The following is a 17,742-nucleotide window of genomic DNA, read 5'->3' on the forward strand; positions in this document are numbered from 1 at the left end:
TCATCAAGGGTCATACAAATTAAAACTCAGTGAAAAGAGGCAAGCACATGGTAAATTATACAATGATAACCCCCCCCCCCCCCCAAAAAAAAAAAAAAACAGATCCCAAACCCAGTTAGAGGTCGCATGATCACTGAAGATATTTTTCTGAGTTGGATTCTTGCTCAATGTGTCTTCTCTCCAACCTCAGTGTTTCCAGCACATCCAGCGCCAGAGTGGCTCTGTGCTGCTGCAGTGCCAGGCGAGCGTGCTCCATGGTGCAGGAGAACTGGGGTAGGACAGGGAGGGATCTGAGAGCTTCCTTTGTGCTCATGACCTTGGCTTGGGCCTTGGAGGTCAGTGTGGAGAGTTGATGAAGCTGGCCCAGCTCGGTACTTTCTGACTCACGGGTCTGCTTGTAGGCCAGAATGAGGGAGATGAGGTGTCTGTGGAGCAGCTTCACCCACTGGACTGGCTCGGCCCACAGGTTTAGATCACCCTTCTCAAACAGGAAATCCTCTTCATCCTAGTCATCATCCAAGCTGGTGTTAGACATTCACTACCTTTCCATGAACTTAGTCTGGTTTCTCAAATAGTTTGTGTTTTTGTATTTTCACACCTACGTGTGAAGTCCAGGTATCCATGCACTCTCTCTAATGCGAATATTGGTCATACGCCACGTGCCTCCCGTAGACTGGGAGACGCTATTTCCTTTTAGCCTGGTTAAATTAATTTATTTTCCGGTTGACCTATGATGTCACCCTAGCTATTTGCGGATATTTACAACCTGTTTTAACTGATAATATTGGCACTTATTACAAATATTACGTCTCTAATGGCTATGTTAATGTTACATAGTACACAACATCAATAAATTATCTTGTATTGCGCTACGAACATGACACTACTACCAAGAATGTACAAACCCCGTTTCCATATGAGTTGGGAAATTGTGTTAGATGTAAATATAAACGGAATACAATTATTTGCAAATCATTTTCAACCCATATTCAGTTGAATATGCTACAAAAACAACATAGTTGATGTTCAAACTGATTAACATTTTTTTTTTTGCAAATAATCATTAACTTTAGAATTTGATGCCAGCAACACGTGACAAAGAAGTTGGGAAAGGTGGCAATAAATACTGATAAAGTTGAGGAATGCTCATCAAACACTTATTTGGAACATCCCACAGGTGAACAGGCAAATTGGAAACAGGTGGGTGCCATGATTGGGTATAAAAGTAGAGTCCATGAAATGCTCAGTCATTCACAAACAAGGATGGGGCGAGGGTCACCACTTTGTCAACAAATGCGTGAGCAAATTGTTGAACAGTTTAAGAAAAACCTTTCTCAACCAGCTATTGCAAAGAATTTAGGGATTTCACCATCTACGGTCTGTAATATCATCAAAGGGTTCAGAGAATCTGGAGAAATCACTGCACGTAAGCAGCTAAGCCCGTGACTTTCGATCCCTCAGGCTGTACTGCATCAACAAGCGACATCAGTGTGTAAAGGATATCACCACATGGGCTCAGGAACACTTCAGAAACCCACTGTCAGTAACTACAGTTGGTCGCTACATCTGTAAGTGCAAGTTAAAACTCTCCTATGCAAGGCGAAAACCGTTTATCAACAACACCCAGAAACGCCGTCGGCTTCGCTGGGCCTGAGCTCATCTAAGATGGACTGATACAAAGTGGAAAAGTGTTCTGTGGTCTGACGAGTCCACATTTCAAATTGTTTTTGGAAACTGTGGACGTCGTGTCCTCCGGACCAAAGAGGAAAATAACCATCCGGATTGTTATAGGCGCAAAGTTGAAAAGCCAGCATCTGTGATGGTATGGGGGTGTATTAGTGCCCAAGACATGGGTAACTTACACATCTGTGAAGGCGCCATTAATGCTGAAAGGTACATACAGGTTTTGGAGCAACATATGTTGCCATCCAAGCAACGTTACCATGGACGCCCCTGCTTATTTCAGCAAGACAATGCCAAGCCACGTGTTACATCAACGTGGCTTCATAGTAAAAGAGTGCGGGTACTAGACTGGCCTGCCTGTAGTCCAGACCTGTCTCCCATTGAAAATGTGTGGCGCATTATGAAGCCTAAAATACCACAACAGAGACCCCCGAACTGTTGAACAACTTAAGCTGTACATCAAGCAAGAACGGGAAATAATTCCACCTGAGAAGCTTAAAAAATGTGTCTCCTCAATTCCCAAACGTTTACTAAGGCCATGTAACACAATGGTGAACATGCCCTTTCCCAACTACTTTGGCACGTGTTGCAGCCATGAAATTCTAAGTTAATTATTATTTTAAAAAATAAAATTAAGTTTATGAGTTTGAACATCAAATATCTTGTCTTTGCAGTGCATTCAATTGAATATGGGTTGAAAAGGATTTGCAAATCATTGTATTCCATTTATATTTACATCTAACACAATTTCCCAACTCATAAGGAAACGGGGTTTGTATGTGGGCGGATGCAGGTCAGATACAATGAAAGACCGGCGGAAGAGTTTTTTCGAAGGAATTTTCAGATGCAAATCATGGAAACAAAACTTTTGAATGTCTTAAAGTTCATCCAAAAGGCTCTGTGGATTGATTGAAGGATATTTAAATCCAAAGGAAAAGACCGTTTGTGCCCCGACTGATAACCAGAAGAATGATAAATAATGATAAATGGGTGGTACTTGTATAGCGCTTTTCTACCTTCAAGGTACTCAAAGCGCTTTGACAGTATTTCCACATTCACCCATTCACACACACATTCACACACTGATGGCGGGAGCTGCCATGCAAGGCGCTACCAGCAGCCATCAGAGGCAAAGGGTGAAGTGTCTTGCCCAAGGACACAACGGACGTGACTAGGAAGGTAGAAGGTGGGAATTGAACCCCAGTAACCAGCAACACTCCGATTGCTGGCACAGCCACTCTACCAACTTCGCCACGCCGTCCCTTCACAGAAGAAGGTTGCTATTGTTCTGGACTATCTTTCTAGTTGTGCGTGAAGTGAATCAGTCATCTTGCACAAATGCAGCATGAAGAGGTTTGTGTACGCTTTTAATATACCTGCTTCAGTCTATTTCAGCTCATTCGTATTTCGTCTGGGAGTCCGAATTAAACCAGAAATCTACATTTCCTTAGCTACCTTCTTAAATAAGTCACTTTTTTTTCCTACCAGAGATGCACTTCAAAATGTTTTGTTCTTTTCATTTGTGAAGCAAATAAACAGTCATCTCTTCCTTACAATTGTTGCTATGTTTTATTGACTGGTATCTGCTTCTGGGTTGTATCCTGCGCGTTGAGACTGTAGCACACGTGATACTACGGGTCCTCTCCTGCCACACACACCCCCTCGAGAGATCTAGTTTCCAATTGCCTAATCCAGGTGTGTTAGTCCGACTTTTCAAAAAACCAAACACGATTGGATTAAGGTGTTTCCCTGGGCTGTAGAAGGCTTATTTAGAGCCGAACTATTTGAGGAGTCGGACTAATTTAGTGCATGGACACGTACTGACTGATATCTTTCAACAATACTAACGATATTCTAACTACAAGGTGTTATTTTTATCTTTTTACACATTCTGCACACATGGACCCACATTTCTGCCTTTGGCTACATGGGCATGGAGTTGCATGTCCAGAACTAAAGGCAACACTTGAAACCAGTAAAACAGCAAGCAAAAAAAATAAAACAGGGATTAAAAGAGACAAAAAAGGGACTATGGATTACACAAATGTATACTAATTAAAAATAGTGACTGTGATTTGATCAAAAGGCTTTCAAAGGGTTAAAAACATGTTGATATTTTTCTTTTGAACTGAAGTTGATTGAGAGATATTTGAGCAAACAAATTAAACAAAATATGAATCCAAAATGTTTTTATGCCCTTTGAAAAATGAAGGACTATTGTGTTCTGTTTGATTTTGGGGTATTGTCGAATAAATATAATAGTATTGAACATATTTTTTTAATTTTAACATAAAAAAAACAAATTTAGGACAAATCATGTATAATGGAGTAACAAATAATGGCCAAAATATAGCAAAAATGTACTGAAAGGACACAAATTTCAGCATATGTCCCCTGAAGGGTTAATGGCACTGTGGACACTGTTCAAATATTTTAACTCTACCAGGAGTGTTTAAAACAAAACGCCTTGATCAGATATAGGGCAAAAGAGCCCACACTATAGACTAAGCAATGGTTGTGTCTTTTAAATCTCTTTATCCGTTTAAAGCTATGTTCACATCAAGCAGTTCAGTTCATCATGATACAGTTTGGAAATATAAGTTTGTTTTGACTTGCTTTCTCACTGCAGGGTTGTGTAGGCTAGATGGCAGTTATTGTGGCATCTAAACAGTGTGATGTAATACCAGTGCCACCCAGCACCCGACCACTACTAGATCATACCCAAACACTGGAGTTAGTATCTTAATGGGAAGGTAAAAAAGATACAAAAATAAAAAGGTATTATTTGCAACTTATTTTTAATGCTTAAAGGGGAACCACACATTTTTATTTTGCCCATCAACCACACATCGCCAGAAAAGTAGTTTGTCTGAGGTAGATCTTACAATAATGTTGCTATGCTTGGTTAATGTGCAGGTAACAGCATGTAAATTAAACATTGCTGGTGGTTTTTGTTTGTTTTTAAAGGCCTACTGAAACCCACTACTACCGACCACGCAGTCTGATAGTTTATATATCAATGATGAAATATTAACATTGCAACACATGCCAATACGGCCGGGTTAGATTAGTAAAGTGCAATTTTAAATTTCCCGCAAAATATTCTGCTGAAAACGTCTCGGTATGATGACGTTTGCGCGTGACGTCACGGATTGTGCGGACATATTGGGACACCATTGTGGCCAGCTATTAAGTCGTCTGTTTTCATCGCAAAATTCCACAGTATTCTGGACATCTGTGTTAGTGAATCTTTTCCAATTTGTTTAATGAACAATGAAGACAGCAAAGAAGAAAGCTGTAGGCGGGATCGGTGTATTAGCGGCTGGCTACAGCAACACAACCAGGAGGACTTTGAGTTGGATAGCAGACGCGCTACCGTGAGTACGCAGCTTTGGCTTCCAAACATTTGATCGCTTGCCCGTACGTGCGTGCCGCTATGTGCATGTCACGTACGTAACTTTGGGGAAATATATGTGCTGTATGAACTTTACGGAGGTGAACGGTACTTTGGGCTGTGGGATTGAGTGTGTTGTGCGGGTGTTTGAGTTGTATTGGCGGATTATATGGACGGGAGGGGGGAGGTGTTTGTTATGCGGGATTAATTTGTGGCATATTAAATATAAGCCTGGTTGTGTTGTGGCTAATAGAGTATATATATGTCTTGTGTTTATTTACTGTTTTATTCATTCCCAGCTGAAAATCAGGTCCCACCCGCCTCTCACAGCATCTTCCCTGAATCGCTTCCACTGCCCCTCTAGTCCTTCACTCTCACTTTCCTCATCCACAAATCTTTCATCCTCGCTCAAATTAATGGGGTAATCGTCGTTTTCTCGGTCCGAATCTCTCTCGCTGCTTGTGGCCATAATTGTAAACAATGTGCAGATGTGAGGCGCTCCACAACCTGTGACGTCACACTACTTCCGGTACAGGCAAGGCTTTTTTATCAGTGACCAAAAGTTGCGAACTTTATCGTCGATGTTCTCTACTAAATCCTTTCAGCAAAAATATGGCAATATCGCGAAATGATCAAGTATGACACATAGAATGGACCTGCTATCCCCGTTTAAATAAGAAAATGTCATTTCAGTAGGCCTTTAAGAGCTCTTTTTTAGTGGAATAGATGAATCCAAATTATCTGCATTGTTAGGCACCTCATACTTGCAGTTTTTTACTATTTAGAACACAGAGAATGTTGTTGTCTCACATAAGGATTGTGAATGATGGGCAAAATAAAATAAAAAATGCAGTTCCCCTTGAAAAGAGAATCAAGTGTGTGCCATGCTTAACTCAACTGTACTGCTTGGTGGAGGCAGAGCCTAATAAAACGATTACCGAATTGAAAATGTTTCTTACCGGACTACAGACTGCCTCCTCATCGCCTTCTTCATCTCCCAGCAGCCACTCTGTCAGAGTGAGGACGCCTGCTGGTACCTGATCCCACAGTTGGAACAAGCGACACAGGAGGCCCACGCCAATGTCCAAGGCTACAGGGGGACATACAGACACGCCTGCCACATCTGCGAGACATAATTAGAACAAATTGTGTTGATTCAAGATGTCAAGACAATGTGCATAGGATATAAATACAAACAACACAAGTATGCCTGCTTGGGTTGTTTTTTTTCCCCCACACTTGCCTGATTCTAAAGACACATGTCAATTCCAATGAATGGCATGTGAGTTGAGCAGTGTTTGCACTGAGAAGCCTTTCACCTTTAGGAACTGCCCGATTAACCTCCACACTCAAAGGTTGCACACACACACCACTATAAGGTAAACAGTTCAGGGACAGCCAGTAGAAATAATACAGCCAAAAGCCAAAGAAAGACATAGGCAGGTACGTTGAAGCACATTTCACTTTCATTTATTATTTACTTACCAATCTAATATTAACTCAGTCAGTTGTTTCAGTTAGCGACAGACAACTGCACTGAACCATATTGTATACATATTAACCTCTATGTTTGAGTATGGGCATTCTTTACTAGTGTTTGGGGGATCTCTACTGACACAACTACATTGCGTTGACATTTTGCTACAAGTATAAGGAGTCGGTGCCCTTGATGACAATAGTACTGATTACAATCTGAATACTTTTTAAAAATAAACAGTTTGTTTCACATAGATCAGGAAGCTCTTGAATGGCCTTTCATCCAAGAAATATGCAGCTTTCTAAACGCGGGTCTTCAAGGGGAACTGCACTTATTTGGGGAAATTTACCTATAATTCACAAACATTGTGAGAGACATGATAATGGATGTTATCCTTTTTTTTTTGCATTCTAAATATTAAATAATTGCTGTATTCCGCCTATTAAGCCCTTAAAAACATCCAAAAACCTCCATTGAGGTTTTATATACAGTACATGATGTAAGTATATACTGTATGTAATGTAGTAACAGGCACATTTATAACATTTAATATTTACGTATTTTGATCATTTTAAGCATACGCATTTCAAAAAGGCATCACAACGTTTGCTGGGGTGAGAGAGACGGAGGGACCAAGCGTCTTTTCGTCTCGTTCTTGCTGTTTGTGGGTCCTAAATGGCTGTCGCAATACGTCCTCAGACTTCTTCTGTCCAGGTGAGATAAATGACTTATGATCTACAATAAACTTCCACAGAGCAAGGAAGCTAGGAAACACCTCGTCAGTCGATCATGTCGAAATTGTACACAGGCTCGTGATCACAGGGCCGCTATAAATAGTTAGTCTGCGTTAGCGCTTATATATTATATATATACAATCACTAATACTTGGTTAATATTGAAATCACAAAGTGTAAATGGAGTATTTTTGGCGGTTTTAGAATAGTTATTTATTCTATTTTATGGGCGAAATAGAGGCGGAATTTTATTTACATATATTTACAAGTTAGAATGCTTTAAAAACAACAACATTGGTCGTCATGTGTTTTAGAATGATTGTGAACGATAGGCAAAATTTCCAAAAAAGTGCAGTTTCCGTTTCAGTTTTTCCAAGTGGTGTTTCTGCACCACTTCCTCAGCACATCGGGCTTTGCGTGCATTAGCGTAGAGCGGTAATGACAACGTTACATGACCGCAATGTCGACCGCTGAAAAATTGTGTAAACAGTGATAGAAAAGTTGTCTAGTCGAGGTGCGCACTAAGGCTGGACTTGAACAGAAAAGCAAGTCACACCATTACGAAAACATCCATAACTGAGGTTAGTGAAGTAGAAAAACTATTTTTGCCAAGCACGTTTAGGTCAGGTGTCTTTTCTAGTTGGTCAACAGGGTTGTGCAAATCTCAGGAGAGATTTTGGTCTTCTCCATTTAACAGATTACTTGTCAAAACGTCATAATCTTCTGCACAGCGCAGGACCGCCAAGGTGAAGGCATGGAACGCCGTTAGCAGGAGGTGAACTGTGTTCGTATTAATAGTATATAAGAGGAATTGTTTCTTTGGACATTTTCTGAAAATGCCATCAAAATATGTCTGTAACTATTTGAGTTATGTTGAAAAAAACACACATTTGTTGTAATAATAATATGATTACAACATTAGAGCATTATGTTTATGTTCAATTAGAGTCAGTGTGTTTATCCTTAACATTCTTGTCACTTCATTTTACACACTATGGCATTTTTACCAAGTCTTTTTTTTTTTGGGACATATACTACAATAATATCGTAACGTTACCGAAATACCGTGATAATATCGTACAGTGAGATTTTAATACCGTTACGTCCCTACTAGTGTTGTCCCGATACCAATATTTTGGTACCAGTAGCAAAATGTATTTCGATCATTTTCAAAATAAAGGGGACCATAGAAAAATGTCATATTTGGCTTTATTTTAACAGAACATATTATGATACATTAAACATACATTTCTTTTTGCAAACAAAGAATAATTTTGGCATTAAATAAGAGAGTAAACATTCCAGACAATTGTTAGGCAGTAAATAAGCAAACAAAGGCTCCTAATTTGGCTGCTGACATATGCAGTAACATAGTGTGTCGTTTACCATTCTATTATTTTGTCAAAATTATAAGGGACAAGCGATAGAAAATTTATTATTGATATACTTGTTTATTTAATGTTAATATCTGGTTACTTTCCGTTTTAACATGTTCTATCTACACTTCTTTTAAAATGTAATAAGCACTTATTCTTCTGTTGTTTGATACTTTATATAAGCTTTTGGTGATACTACAGATTTTGGTATCAAACCAATACTAAGTAGTTACAGGATCATACATTGGTCATAATATAAGTTCTCATGTGTCCTGGGACGTATTTCCTGACTTTCTACACATTAAAAAAGACAAAAGATTTTGTGATAATAAAAAATCTTGACGTAATCATTGTAGTATTGACTATGTACGGCTTTTGTACGTGGTATCGTTACAGTGGATGTCTATGTAGACCCACCCACGGCATTTGTTAACAAAACCCAAAACCAGTGAAGTTGGCACTTGTGTAATTCGTAAATAAAAACATTATACATCCATCCCATCCATTTTCTACCGCTTGTCCCTTGCGGGGTAGCTGGAGCCTATCTCAGCTACATTCGGGCGGTAGGCGGGTACACCCTGGACAAGTCGCCACCTTATTCAATTGAAAACAATGCAAAGACAAGATATTTAATGTTCAAACTGAGAAACATAATTTTTTTTTGAAAATAATCATTAACTTAGAATTTAATGACAGCAACACGTTACAAAAAAATTGGCACGGGGGCATTTCCTTTTAACAACACTCAGTAAACGTTTGGGAACTGAGGAGATCAATGTTTGAAGCTTTTCAGGTGGTCTTATTTCCCATTCTTGCTTGATGTACAGCTTAAGTTGTTCAACAGTCCAGGGTCTCTGTTGTCATATTTTACGCTTCATTATGCACCACACATTTTCAATGGGAGACAGGTTTGGACTACAGGCAGGCCAGTCTAGTACCCGCACTCTTTTACTACAAAGCCACGTTGTTGTAACACGTGCAGGATGTGGCTTGGCATTGTTTTGCTGAAATAAGCAGGGGCGTCCATGAAAAAGACATTGCTTGGATGGCAACATATGTTGCTCCAAAACCTGTATGTACCTTTCAGCATTAATGGTGCCTTCATATATGTGTAAGTTACCCATGTCTTGGGCAATAATACACCCCCATACCATCACAGATGCTGGCTTTTGAACGTTGCGCCTATAACAATCCGGATGGTTCTTTTCCTTTTTGTTCCGGACGTCCACAGTTTCCCAACATTTTTTGAAATGGGGACTCGTCAGACCACAGAACACTTTTCCAATTTGTATCAGTCCATCTTAGATGAGCTCGGGCCCAGCGAAGCCGGCGGCTTTTCTGGGTGTTGTTGATAAATGAAAAAAAGATGTGGTATTTTATTAGTACCGGTATACCGTACAACCCTAATCCCTACTATCCATAAATACATTACTGTATCAGGTTTTCAACAAGTCAAATTTAAGACCATAATGAATTACAATTAAAACCTATTTACCTTCATACTGGCAAAAAAGTACAAAGATATGAAAGAAAACAGGGGTCCCAGAATTCATTAAAATACAGTGGTGCCGTACCTATTTTAAGTATTTCGAGATACGAGCTGTTTTTCAGCTTTTTACTATGCTTTAAATTGCCAACATATATTTTAGTTACGAGCCTCCCCATAGCTAGTGGACGTAACGATTGTCAGAATGAACCCACGTGAGATCCATCTCTAAACATACGGTCTTGCACGCTAGCAATAGCTTATAGCAAGAGATCGACATAACTTTATTTTCCAACCACGGGAAGAAAGGAAGTGAGTGCGAAGAAGAGTGCTGGGAAGAAGAAGTAGATGATATTTAGTGAATTAAAGAAATAATCCAAAACATGACCACTCGTCTGACTGACTTGGCACTGCATTTTAAGCGTAGCAATCTACTTAGCATCATATTGGCCAGCAGGGATGTTAAAATAATATCTGGCAGTGGACATTTATCCATGAAAATATGGACAAGTTGCTGATGGCATGTTTGACGGCAAAGCAGCTCGAAGTCTGCTCTCCTAAGTAAGGCTGAAACGACGCGTCGACGTAGTCGACGTCATCGGTTATGTAAATACGTCGACGCCGTTTTTGTGCGTCGACGCGTCGCATAATTACGTCACACTACCGTCATGGCGGAGCGCAAAGCAGACTGTGCGAGCGAGGGGGAAAACGCACGCCAAAAGTCGTCAAAAGTGTGGGAGTATTTCAATACACAGCCTAATAATGTTGTTGTATGCACACTGTGTCGAGCGTAAATGGCCTATCATAGCAGCACAACGGCTATGAACGAACATTTGAAAAGAAAACCATCAACTAGTCAATCGTCCGCGTTAGCATACGTTGTCATCATTACACAAAAACATGAATGTGTCATTTGTATCTGCCAGGGGTGTAACGTTATGTGTTTTGTATTGAACCGTTTCGGTACGGGGCTTTCGGTTCGGTACGGGGGTGTACCGAACGAGTTTCTAAGCTAAGGCTAACTTTAGCTGCTAAAGTCTTAACAAGTTGCTTTGCTCCTTCTGCGGCTGTCTCTGTCTCAGCACGCAGCATTGTCCCACCCATACAACCATCTGATTGGTACACACGCAGCATTGTCCCACCCATACAACCATCTGATTGGTACACACGCAGCATTGTCCCACCCACACAACCATCTGATTGGTACACACGAAGCATTATCAGCCAATCAGCAGTGCGTATTCAGAGCGCATGTAGTCAGCGCTTCAGCGTGGAGCAGATAGGTGTTTAGCAGGTGAGCATCAGGCAGCAGACTCTCCCCAAATGATAATAAACACCTCCCAGTCAACTACTAGTAACATCACTATGAGCCCGTTGACCTACTAGAAACTTAAACTGCAGCTCAGCTCACTCGCAGTCCTGGCTTGAGGTGAAGGCTAATTACCTCTCAGTTCCAGCCACATCGACCCCTTCTGAGCGCCTATTTTCAGCTGCTGGGAATATTGTAAACAAGAAAAGAAGCAAAGCAAGTAGACATGCTAACCTTTCTTCATTACAACTGTTAGTCACTCACTGGAATGAGTAGAATTGGTTATTGTGTACTGTGTTGGACTGGATGTTTATTTTGCACATTTTAAAAGCAATACTTAATGTTTACAGTGCTCCAGAATATTTAGATTGGCACTTTTTTGTATTGATGTTTATCTTTATTTTTGCACATTTTAGCAAATAAGCAATACTTTCACTTTTGTTGAAATGTTTACACTTTTGTTACAGAATATTTCGTTTTGCACTTTTTTGTATTGGATGTTTATCTTTATTTTTGCACATTTTAAAGCAAAATAAGCAATACTTTTACTTTTGAAATGCTTATACTATTGCAGAATATTAAGATTTGCACTGGATGTTTACTTTTATATTTGCACATTAAAAAGCAAATAAGCTACTTTTAATTTTGTTAAATGTTAAAAGTTTTAAATGTTTACATTGTTACAGAATATTTTGTCATGTTGTTGTCAATGTTGACTGAGTGGCCATACTTTTTTTTTTGTAAATAAAAGCCATGCCTTTTGAAAAAACTGGCCTACTTTTATTTTTTCATCTTCATTTTAAATAAAATAAAATAAAAAATAATCGGTAAAAGAAAAAATAATCTATAGATGAATCGAAAAAATAATCTATAGATTAACCGATTAATCGAAAAAATAATCTATAGATTAATCGATAGAAAAATAATCGTTAGCTGCAGCCTTACTCCTAAGTGTAAATGACCTGCGTTTAGAACAGTGCCTCCTTACACCATTAGAGACCAGTCCGGGCACAGAAAGGGTGAACTCCTGCTTTAACTACGGAGGAAAAGGTCATTGTGGAAAGAACGTAAGGTAAATGCTGCACATTAATACATTACTTCATAAAACTACTGTAGTTGTTTGTAGTACATTCTATTGTATTGTTTTTATACAATATTTCTTATCTAAGAGTTAGTTTTTCCTATTTAAAAGGCATGCCATATTTTAAAGGCCTACTGAAATGAAATGTTTTTATTCAAACGGGGATAGCAGATCTATTCTATGTGTCATACTTGATCATTTTGCGATATTGCCATATTTTTGCTGAAAGGATTTAGTATAGAACAACGACGATAAAGATCGCAACTTTTGGTATCTGATAAAAAAAAAGGCTTGCCCCTACCGGAAGTAGCGTGACGTAGTCAATTGAACATTTCCGCAAAGTTCCCTATTGTTTACAATGATGGCCGCCAGAAGTGAGAGCGATTCGGACCGAGAAAGCGACGATTTCCCCATTAATTTGAGCGAGGCTGAAAGATTTGTGGATGAGGAAAGTGCAAGTGAAGGACTAGTGGGGAGTGGAAGCGATTCAGATAGGGAAGATGCTGTGAGAGGGGGTGACCTGATATTCAGCTGGGAATGATTACAACAGTAAATAAACACAAGACATATATATACTCTATTAGCCACAACACAACCAGGCTTATATTTAATATGCCACAAATTAATCCCGCATAAAAACACTTAGGTCAGGGATGTCAAACGTACGGCCCGAGGGCCGGATCAGGCCCGCGAACAGGTTTTATCCGGCCCGCGGGATGAGTTTGCTAACCTGAAATTTTGGAATGAAAGAAACAGCTGTTCTAAATGTCTCCACTGGATGTCGCAATAGCAATTATTTGTATATTTGTAGATGATGTTACATATGTACAAAATAAACCACATGTTAGTACATCAGTCGAGGAAAATTATCAAACTAAATAAATAACATCCTGTAATTTGATTTTGATATTTTTTTTAATCTTGATAGATTGAAAATTAACACCAATGAGTTGATGAACATTGATGAACATTATCACATAATTTATTCAGAAAATATAAATAACGACAAATAAAGATAGAATACCATTAGCCGCAACATGTAATTGTAAAAAAAACAACAAAAAACATTATGATTTGTACATTTTCAGAATGTGTTTGTTCTATTTTTAAACAAAGAAAACAATCTGAAGTTGTCTTTATTTTTGCTTGCTTGTGTTGCTTGACAAATACACCAGGGGTGTCAAACGTACGGCCCGAGGGCCGGATCAGGCCCGCGAACAGGTTTTATCCGGCCCGCGGGATGAGTTTGCTAGGTATATAAAATTAACCTGAAATTTTGGAATGAAAGAAACAGCTGTTCTAAATGTCTCCACTGGATGTCGCAATAGCAATTATTTGTATCTTTGTAGATGATGTTACATATGTACAAAATAAACCACATGTTAGTACATCAGTCGAGGAAAATGATCAAACTACATAAATAACATCCTGTAATTTGAATTTGATATTTTTTTTAAATCTTGATAGATTGAAAATTAACACCAATGAGTTGATGAACATTGATGAACATTATCACATAATTTATTCAGAAAATATAAATAACGACAAATAAAGATAGAATACCATTAGCCGCAACATGTAATTGTAAAAAAAACAACAAAAAACATTATGATTTGTACATTTTCAGAATGTGCTTGTTCTATTTTTAAACAAAGAAAACAATCTGAAGTTGTCTTTATTTTTAAGTTATTGTGCCGTGATTTTACCAGTCCGGCCCACTTGGGAGTAGATTTTTCTCCATGTGGCCCCCCATCTAAAATGAGTTTGACACCCCTGACTTAGGTGTTTGTTATGCTAGCTCTTAGCTCCTAGCTCGAGCTAGTTATAGCTCGAGCGGGTTATATGGACGGGATCCCGTCCATATAACCCGCAAATACAATTCAAACACCTGCACAACACACACTCACTCAGCCCAAAGGACCGTTCACCTAACCCAAGGTTCATAAAGCTTATATATTTAACCAAAGTTACGTACGTGACACGCATGTACGAGCAAGCGATCAAATGTTTGGAAGCGCAGCTGCGTACTCACGGTATTGCGTCTGCGTCTGTGTATCCAAATCAAAGTCCTCCTGGTAAGAGTCTCTGTTGTCCGAGTTCTTCGATCTTGACTGCATCTTTCGGGAATGTAAACAATGAAACACCGGCTGTGTTGTGTTGATGACTTCCCTCGCAAAATACTCCGCTTCGCACCGACAACTTTCTTCTTTGCTTGCTCAGCTTCTTTCTCCATAATGCAATGAACAAATTGCAACAGATTCACCAACACAGATGTCCAGAATACTGTGGAATAATGAGATGAAAACAGAGCTATTTCGTATTGGCTTCAATGGGGAGCCATACCTCTGTTTCACTGGCTACGTCACGAGCATACGTCATCCTCCAAAGGCGTTTTCAACCGTAAGTTTAGCGGGAAATTTAAATTGCACTTTTTAAGTTAACCCGGCCGTATTGGCATGTGTTGCAATGTTAAGATTTCATCATTGTTATATAAACTATCAGACTGCGTGGTCGGTAGTAGTGGGTTGCAGTAGGCCTTTAAATTGCTGCTGTTTGGGAGGGGCAAGGATTAAAAGGAGAATTAAAGAATTAAATTAAATTTCAATTAATTTTAATAGAGAACACTGATTCAAGATACGAGTATTGTTGGTTATGAGATCTGTCACAGGGCGCCAATTACTATACATACGATGTTGGTTGGATGTTTTTCTCAGATACTTATTACGTTATTCACTGTTATTGTTGTTAAAATAAAGCTGTTTGATACGTTTCTACCTAACGGGATGAGTTCAGGCATTATGTCATCAATCAAAACAGTCTTCTTCAAGAACTTTTTGCCACTTCATTAATTAAACAGGTAGGTTTTTATTTGATCATACTTTGAAAATTTGACTTTGACCTATTTTAGCTTCTTAATTTGTCTCCTTGTTAGTGTAAACATTTACCTCCCTCTGGCTTTGTCTTTGCCTGGGTGGCGTGGCTCGGTTGGTAGAGCGGTCGTGCCAGCAACTTAAGGGTTGCAGCTTCGATCCCTGCTTCCGCCATTCTAGTCACTGCCGTTGTGACCTGGGGCAAGATACTTTACTCACCTGCTCGCAGTGCCACCCACAATGCTTTAAATGTAACTTAGATACTGGCTTTCACTATGTAAAGTTCTTTGAGTCATTAGAGAAATGCGCTATATAAAGATAATTGACTTCACTAATTCACTTCACACTGCTTGTGAACTAAATGAGAGGCGCTGTAATCCTTCAATGATATTTGCGCATTGGCAGTAAGCGCTTTAGAGTACCTTGAAGGTAGGAAAGGTCCATACAAGGATAACCCATTTATGGGGTGATCAAAGTGTATACATGCAAGAGGGAACCTGTTTCCTATCATACTTTCTAGATCAGTGATTCTCAAACTGTGGTACATGAGCTCTATCTAGTGGTACGACAAACAATCACTTGACTAAAGTACAGTGTTTTATTTTCCTATATTTACACACAGTGGTACTGTTCAAACTGTTTGTAATGTTATGGTGGCCATCCATCCATCCATTTTTTATCGCTTGTCCCTTTTGGGGTCGCGGGGGGTGCTGGAGCCTATCTCTGCTGCATTCGGGAGGAAGGCGGGGTACACCCTGGACAAGTCGCCACCTCATCGCAGGGCCAACACAGATAGACAGACAACATTCACACACTAGGGCCAATTTAGTGTTGCCAATCAACCTATCCCCAGGTGCATGTCTTTGGAGGTGGGAAGAAGCCGAAGTACCCGGAGGGAACCCACGCAGTCATGGGAGAACATGCAAACTCGGCACAGAAAGATCCCGAGCCCAGGATCGAACCAAGGACCTTCGTATTGTAGTATAAAAAATACATTTGTTAAATAAAACGTATGCCTTGTTTTTCATGAATACTTAAGCCTACTACGCTACTGTATTTTAATGTTGGTATTTATGGTGGTACTTAGAGAGCCAAGTATTTCTGAGGTGGTCTTTAGTTAAAAGACTAAAAAACAAAAATGAAAACCACTGATCTAGTTATAGTATTCTCTATAACATTGAACACAATCTAATTAATATACATACATGTGTATAAAATGGTTTAAAAAAAATTCATGCAATAATTATTGTTTTTAGTGCATGGAAACATACTGACTGCTGACAGATCATCACTATCTGTGACTGCAATGGACCATTGTGGACGACCACTGTACTATTTTAGCCCTGCAGGGCGTGTGTGTGTTTTACCACCTTGACCATAGCCCCTGCAGCTGACACCCGGATAACACCAGACACATCAAAAGCTTCCCGGAGCCACACAAGCCTAACACTACCACTATGGGAACAAGAGGAGTGGGTGGTGTTGAGGTTTATAGACCCCCATCAGCACACATACAGTATAACACACACAAAGCGTGATGGGAACCCGGATGGATTTTCCTCTTGGGAAAAGAAGCGTAAAATCAGAGCCTGAAGTCTAAGCAGAGTGAGAAACCTAGTCTGTGAACATTAGAGGCCGCTGATTGTACAGTATTAGAGGAGATTTAGCAGTTGAAGAGCTTGAGTGACAAATTCTTTTCTTTACCAAAAAGCCACCTCTTGTCCAAGACAGCTCGGCCTCAGATGTCATAGTCTGCTTTACCAGCCCCCCCAACCCCAACATAAAGGGTGCAGGCATGTTTTTTCTACCCAGCATTCCCACATGTTCTAATGTGATTTCCCTCCATAAGCTTTTGGCATGAAATACTTTTTCTCAAGGAGATTGTCTTTCATAGCCAACATCAGTGTTGGGTGACTGTGTGTGTTGTTTGTGCACGCGTGTGTGTGTGTGTGTGTGTGTGCGTGTGTGTGTATGTATGAGTGTGTGCGTGCGTGTAGGTATGCGAGTTGCTTAATTTGCAAACAACGATACTAGGGCTGGGAATCTCAAAGTACGTCACGGTACAATACGATACATGGCTCACGATAACGGCAATATGTTGATATGGTGATCGAGATATTGCTTTTAATGCAGGGTGGGATGTCCGATTCAAGAATTTCTTGTCGATTCCAAATTTTTTTTCGTAGTCACATTTACTTTGTTTGTACTGTCTGTGCAGATCTCTATAGCAGTGGTCCCCAACCACCGGTCCGCGGACCGATTGGTACCGGGCCGCGTTAGAAATAAAAATAAAAAATTAATTAAAAAAAAAATTAAAAAAAAAAAATTAAAT

At 39.6% G+C, this 17,742-nt stretch overlaps 1 protein-coding gene across 2 annotated transcripts in view; it reads right to left on the minus strand.

Moving 5' to 3' along the window:
• The window catches only part of thada (THADA armadillo repeat containing), a 251,978-nt gene continuing 234,236 nt past the window's right edge, over nt 1-17,742 (minus strand). For both annotated transcript variants that reach the window (XM_062058803.1, XM_062058804.1), the window contains exons 37-38: nt 6,037-6,200; nt 1-505 (exon numbers count right to left, since the gene is read on the minus strand). In XM_062058803.1, the coding sequence (XP_061914787.1) occupies nt 131-505; nt 6,037-6,200 (539 nt within the window). In that variant the 3' untranslated portion in view covers nt 1-130. The remainder of the gene's footprint in view (nt 506-6,036; nt 6,201-17,742) is intronic.

Source organism: Entelurus aequoreus, linkage group LG09, assembly GCF_033978785.1.
Source record: "Entelurus aequoreus isolate RoL-2023_Sb linkage group LG09, RoL_Eaeq_v1.1, whole genome shotgun sequence".
NCBI lineage: Eukaryota > Metazoa > Chordata > Actinopteri > Syngnathiformes > Syngnathidae > Entelurus > Entelurus aequoreus.